Source organism: Lucilia cuprina, chromosome 6 (genome assembly GCF_022045245.1).
Source record: "Lucilia cuprina isolate Lc7/37 chromosome 6, ASM2204524v1, whole genome shotgun sequence".
Classification (NCBI taxonomy): Eukaryota; Metazoa; Arthropoda; class Insecta; order Diptera; family Calliphoridae; genus Lucilia; species Lucilia cuprina.
The window spans coordinates 7,799,983-7,806,728 of NC_060954.1; the positions used below are offsets into that span (position 1 = coordinate 7,799,983).

General features: G+C 31.9%; 2 protein-coding genes across 4 annotated transcripts in view; both read right to left on the reverse strand.

Annotated features, from left to right (window-relative positions):
* Nucleotides 1-2,420, reverse strand: part of LOC111675300 (poly(A) polymerase type 3) — a 4,126-nt gene extending 1,706 nt beyond the window's left edge. The window contains exons 1-5 of the mRNA XM_023436037.2: nucleotides 2,204-2,420; nucleotides 1,327-2,124; nucleotides 966-1,162; nucleotides 683-897; nucleotides 202-617 (exon numbers count right to left, since the gene is read on the reverse strand). Coding sequence (XP_023291805.2) covers nucleotides 202-617; nucleotides 683-897; nucleotides 966-1,162; nucleotides 1,327-2,104 — 1,606 coding nt within the window. The 5' untranslated portion in view covers nucleotides 2,105-2,124; nucleotides 2,204-2,420. The remainder of the gene's footprint in view (nucleotides 1-201; nucleotides 618-682; nucleotides 898-965; nucleotides 1,163-1,326; nucleotides 2,125-2,203) is intronic.
* The window catches only part of LOC111679594 (ubiquitin-associated domain-containing protein 1), an 8,796-nt gene extending 4,273 nt beyond the window's left edge, over nucleotides 1-4,523 (reverse strand). Inside the window, exons 1-2 of one of the 3 annotated variants that reach the window (XM_023441170.2) lie at nucleotides 3,925-4,520; nucleotides 3,256-3,763 (exon numbers count right to left, since the gene is read on the reverse strand). In XM_023441170.2, the coding sequence (XP_023296938.2) occupies nucleotides 3,256-3,763; nucleotides 3,925-4,283 (867 nt within the window). In that variant the 5' untranslated portion in view covers nucleotides 4,284-4,520. Of the gene's footprint in view, nucleotides 1-3,255; nucleotides 3,764-3,817; nucleotides 3,895-3,924 lie in introns of those variants that run through there. The other 2 variants (XM_046953733.1, XM_046953732.1) reach the window with 2 other exon arrangements.
* Nucleotides 4,524-6,746: the final 2,223 nt, after the last annotated feature.

A 6,746-nucleotide genomic window follows, 5' to 3' on the forward strand; every position in this document is an offset into this window, starting at 1 on the left:
ACTAGAACTGAACTAGAACTGAACTAGAACTGAACTAGAACTGAACTAGAACTGAACTAGAACTGAACTAGAACTGAACTAGAACTGAACCAGAACTGAAGTAGAACTTAACTACCGCAAAACTTAAATAAAATGATTCGGGTGCAGATCTAAATTAAAGAGGGGCATCATTGGAAACCATTTAATAAATTTTAATCATACTTACACCATGCTGTATAACATGCTCTGTAAAATTCTGTATACTTTCGGTTAAATCAACATTTAAATTTTCCGTACGCTCAAATTCCAAACCAATAAACCACATCGAACAGTAAGGCGATGTGGATAATGAGGCCTGACCGGCAGCAGGTGCTGCATTGCCACCAGCTGCAGTAGCTGGATTTTGAGATTTATCATCTTCATTGCCGCTACTGCTATTCTGAGAACATGAATTATTACTATTACTATTGCCCTTTTTATGATCAAAACACTTGGGATTGACATGGGCCAATGAAATGTGTTGATTACGCTCTAAGTTGCCAATCAAAAGACGTATCTTAGACTCAACCAAACCGCACCATTCCAAATGATCGTCAGCGGTTTGTGAGTTAACCAATAAAACAATAAAGTGGCGATATCTAGAAAGAAATAAAACAGAATTAAATGTGATTTGTTGTGGGAAGAGAGAGTGATATTGTTTTACCTATAAAAGAAACTGGGAGCCTCAAATAATCTATCCCACGAAGCTCTGCCCAACATAATTTCATCTGTTGTCGACATGCCCCTATTAAACTCCATTAATATAACTTTCTTTGTAGATTCCGAAACGTTAAAGGTGGAATTCTGTTGTGGATATGCTGGCGTTATAATCGGCATTAAATGATAACGATCTGAGGCATTAACACGAGGATCCCATACCTTTATTTAATAAGGAAAAATAAACGGTTAGTTGCGTTAGAAGTTGTAGAGTTAAAAAAACTACTTACGGGAAATCTTAAATTAACATTATCGGGATGTTTTAGCAAGACAGGATTTGGCCACTTCCAACGTGAGAAAACTAAAAAGAACTTATGGACCAAAGTTGAGGCTGTGGCATTCGGATACAATTGACAGGTTCGAGCCACCAACATGGCCCAGGTAACACCGCCAAAATAACCCAATGAATTTGAATAGATGCCATGTTCTAAAAAGTTTAAAGAAAAACGAAAATCGTAACATATTAATAAAGAATTTTAAATAAGTAATAAAATTTCCAAATGCTTCTTAAATTTCTAAATACAATTTGTGAATTTCCATTGTAACTATTTATTACACAAAACTCTCTCTCTTTCAAAACCTTTTACTCACTTTTAGCCCATAACTTTATGGAACGCAATGCTAAACGAAAATTCTCTATATTCGGTACTAACGACAATATCTCATCTGTCACCCGACAACCGTTTAAACTGCGCACCGAACGTGGATCCAAATTCTTCAATAGGTTATCATCGCGCAAATCAAAATCGTCCGGTATCTCTTTGAGAGATAAACGAGCGAAAAGTAAATCAATTTCGATGCCATCGAAATTCATTTTTATAACCGGTACAAAAGCCTCTTCAACGGCTCGACATTCGGTTACTTCTGGTTGTTTTTTCAACAGTTCAAAGAATGATGTGAAATAATCAGCACGTTCTATATTGCGTGGCGCTACACACAATGCGTCAATATCAGCACCTTTATGATGAACTCCCAAACGATACGAACCGAAGGTATAAATTTTACCACCCAACTTTTGAGCCGCCACTTCGGGCATATTCTTGGCTAATGAAATCTCTTTAACCCACTGTTTGACAAGAGTATTAAGTTTGGCAAGTATTTCCATGCGATGATTTAATTCTTCTTCTGTTTCAAAAACCTTGTAAGGCTCCAAAGCTTTGCGTAGCTCTTCAGTTTTTTGTAAATCTTCTGGTCGTGGACCAGCCAAACTTATGGCTGAAGTCATACCCAGCTGTTTGGCCGGCTGCTGTGAAGAGCCATTACTGCCACCATTATTCTGTGCATTTGGTCCAGAAGAATTGTGTGTTGTATTGGATGTTGAGGTAGTAACACCATTTTGCTGCTGTTGCCGTGCTTCCGAATTCCACATGTTTCTTACTGTTTGTCTTACTGTTAAATAAAAGAAATTGTTCTTTTGTTTATTATTTTAATACTTAACAATTGATAAGCCAAAAAAAAAAATACTTACCCTTTAGTTAGGCAAAATTTTTCCTATTATCTAAGTTTGTTTATTGTATAGAAAAAAATCTAAAATATTGCTGATATCTTCTTTATTTTTTACTTCTTCTGCTGCGTCTTAATTTAATGCGTTTCTTTATTTTAATTATTTTAAACAAAAAATATACTTTCTCATCAATTCTTGAGTTTTTAAGTATGTAGTTGTAGCTGTAAGAATAATAAACATAAATAAATATGCAAACGTGGATAAAGGAAAAATATTTCGATAAACAATAGAAATATGAAACGGCCAACTCCAAATGTAGAAATAACTTAAATTTGAATAACTCTTAATTTCTAGTTGTAATTTAACTCTAAATCAGTTGTTGTACAGTTCTAGTTTAGTTTTAGTTAAGCTTTGTTCAGTTGTAGGTAAGTTCTAGTTCAGTACTAGTTCAGTTCTAGTTCAGTTCTATTTCAGTTCTAGTTCAGTTCTAGTTCAGGATAAAGGAAATATATTTTGATAAACAATAGAAATATGAAACTGCCAACTCCTAATGTAGAAATAACTTAAATTTGAATAACTCTTAAATTCTTGTTGTAATTTAACTCTAAATCAGTTGTTGTACAGTTCTAGTTTAGTTTTAGTTAGGCTTTGTTCAGTTCTAGTTCAGTTCTAGTTGAGTTCTATTTCAGTTCTATTTCAGTTCTAGTTCAGTTCTAGTTCAGTTCTAGTTCAGTTCTAGTTCAGTTCTAGTTCAGTTCATTTCTACATAAATTCTAGTTCAGTTCTACATAAGTTCTAGTTCAGTTTTAGTTCAGTTCTAGTTCAGTTCTAGTTCAGTTCTAGTTCAGTTCTAGTTCAGTTCTAGTTCAGTTCTAGTTCAGTTCTAGTTCAGTTCTAGTTCAGTTCTAGTTCAGCTCTAGTTCAGTTCTAGTTCAGTTCTAGTTCAGTTTTAGTTCAGTTCTAGTTCTGTTTTATTGTAGTTCTTGTTCTATTCTAGTTTTGTTCTAGTTCTATTCTAGTTTACTTCTTTAAACTTCAAATTTAAAAAAAATGCTTAAAATATAAAGTCTACTTACATTAGACTGTTGAAATATCTCATTAATATCAACCATTGGTATCTCACTAGTACGTACGGGCAAACTTCTCGTTGCCATTTCAATTTCAGCCTCTGGCGGTGTACGCGTCTCTCTCGTTTGCGTCATTAAATTCTGCAAATGATTACGTTTGGCCACCAACACTAAAGTGTCATTATTGCCTATCTCCAATTGAGCCAATGTCAAATTTTCATTTAGCTCGGAACCCTGATAATCAGCCTTTAATAAACGAAACTTTGGACCCAGCGAACGTGGATCTGTAGCAAAGAGGGGCATAGAGCCCATATCATCTTTAAGCTCTAAAAGTATTTCACTCTTTAACTCGAGTAAACGTCTATTGATATCTGTTTGGAAAACCAAAATACGAGCCGATGGACAGACAATGCGTACTTTTATACGTTCTTTGGTGGAGGGACCTTTAAGGATATCATCGTTGTTGTGGCAAGAACCTACAGATGAAGATGCAGCCGAAGAACGACGAGAACTTCTTCTGCAATTAGTAATAATAATAAAAATTGTAAAGATTTATTTGTTTATTAAATACTTGGCAAATAAATTTCGTAATTTTTGCATAACTGAAAATTTTGACACTTATGTTTGAATAAAAAAGGGAAAAATCAAAACCAAACTGGATTTTCAACGCCCACTTACATTTTATTTAACTTAATATTATTAGACGTTGAGTTGGTCAAGGAACATGATGATGACGATGAATGGTGATGATGATGACAATGTGACGTTGCTGAAGACCCTCTCATTGATCTATGGGCGGTTTGTGGTGTAAGTGGTGAACGGCCACTGGTTGGGACCGGAGCCGTTACGGTGGCGTTCGAACTATTTGCCGATTCTTCGGGATTATCTTGCAGGCGATGCAGTCTGGGCGCTATATCACTGGCACTAGTCGATGAATTATCATCTTCATCTTCACTTTTATTCGTGGAACGTTTATTACGGGCCGCCAGCCATTTGGCACGACGTTCTGCAAATTTTTCACGTACCCATGGAATCATTGCTTCCAGCAATGACCCCCAAATCGTAATACTTCTTATTACAATACTTTTATGTTATTATTTTAAATTGTAACATTTTAAACATTTTATTTATATTTCTTAATAGAATGTTAAGGAATTTTTATGAAATTTTACATTTTTTAACAAGTTTTTATCTTTTTGTTTACAAAAAAACAACAAGGAAACAGTAGGATAATTGGAAAAACCAATTTTCTTTTGTAGTATTTTGGGAAAGAAACAACGAATTCAACATAAAGTTTTTTTGCCTGTCTGCTTTGAAAAAATTCACCACACGGTAAGAGTGTTGTCAAAACTTATTTGTGTATATTTGATTAGGCGATTTTTAATACAAAGTACCGTTATTAGTGTTAAATTGTTAATAAAAGAAAATTTTTAACAATTTAATTAATGTTTGCTAGAGTATAATGAAATCTGAAAGAAATTTGATGAAGTTATTTGAAGAACTGACTAACTAAATAACTTACTAACTAACTAACTAACTAACTAACTAACTAACTAACTAACTAACTAACTAACTAACTAAATAACTAACTAAATAACTAACTAACTAACTGACTAACAAACCAACAAACTAATAAACTGACAAACTAACTAACTAACTAACTAACTAACTAACTAACTAACTAACTAACTAACTAATAAACTAACTAATAAACTAACTAGCTAACTAACTAACTAACTAACTAACTAACTAACTAACTAACTAACTAACTAACTAACTAACTAACTAACTAACTAACTAACTAACTAACTAACTAACCAACTAACTAACTAACTTACTAACCAACTAACCAACTAACTAACTAATTAACTAACTAACTAACTAAAATATTTATGAAGCGATCCCTTACATTTTTTGCAATTCAACTAACTTTTATGTTCTCACCATTTGCTCTGTAGAAACTCACCTTTTGCACAGTGCTGCCAAGTTTTTCTCACACACACTCTGATTGAGTTTTTGTATGTGTATTTTGTATTCTTTCTCTTATCGTGTTTTTTACTTTTCTGCAAACGAAAAAGAAGCGTTTCTATAAAATTACGCGATTTTTAATATTAAATTATTAGTAGTAAATGTGTTAAAATTTTAATTAAATTTTTAATAAACATGTAAATAAATGTTTGTTCTTTATGAATTAATAGAAATCAAGTGTTAATTTAATGAATTTATATTAAAAAAAATCAAGTGAAAAATTCCCATTCGTAGGACTGGAGAAGAAAAAAAAAGAACATTAAATATTTTTTTGTAAGAAAAAGCAGTGGCTTGAAAAAAAGAAACGAAGCAAAAAATAGAGAGAAATAAAGAAGAAATTAAATGCGTGGATAGCAAATGGGAAAAATTATAAGCAAAAAATAATAAAAGTAAAATAAAAGTAAAACGCTTTGTAATGTTTATGGAGGCTATAAGAAAATAATAAAATAAAGAAAAGACATTGGCATTGCAAAAAACTAAAATAAAAGAAAGAAAATTTATATATACACACATGCATACATACAAATAATAATTAATACAAAAAGTGGAAGGTAAACAATAAAAATTTATAAAAAAAATATTGTTTCTTTAGCAATAAAAAATTCTAAATTTTTTTTGAGTTCAGTGAAATACAGATTTTTTCTTTAAAATTAAGTTATTTTTATATTTTCCAATCTTAGTTTAGGGGTTGAAAATGTTGTTAACAAAAATATATCTGTTCCTGATGTTTGAGTGCAGGTGCTGGATAATGGAAGGGATTTTTGTTATTTTTATTATTCCCTGTTTTATCTATTCTCTCGGCTGCATAAACAGGAAGTTATAAATGTTGTATACAACAACAATAATAAACGAGAGTAATTTGTTTTGTATGTGGAGTGTGTGTCTGTGTACATTTGTCTTGTTTGTGTTTACTTGTTAGTTTGTCTGTCTGTCTAGTTATCTTATTGTCAGTTTAGTTTTACATTATCTTATGTTTCTCTGCTTCTTGTCGTACGGAAATTCTTGATCGAAATAAAATACAATAAATGTTAATTGAAAATAAATATATAAATAAAATGGGGGAAACCGAACATGAGATTTCAATTGTTATTTTGGGGGATGCATAATAAAAATATGCGACTCAAAGGGAAAATACTATTTCTGTTTTAGTTTTTCTAACTAGACTAAACATACTAATATGATTCAAAGTGTTTTTCCCGGAATAGTGAGTCAGTATATTTTTGTTGACAACTAAGTGGTACATTGCGTTTCTCAATTTTATAATGGGTCTAATAAATAATAGTTTTGTGTCAAATGTGTCAAATATTCTAAAAGAAAATGTTGGAAAATTTACTAACAGAAAATTGTGATAAAATTTACGAGTGACTTGGACTAAACTAGAACTGAACTAGAACTGAACTAGAACTGAACTAGAACTGAACTAGAACTGAACTAGAACTGAACTAGAACTGAACTAGAACTGAACTAGAACT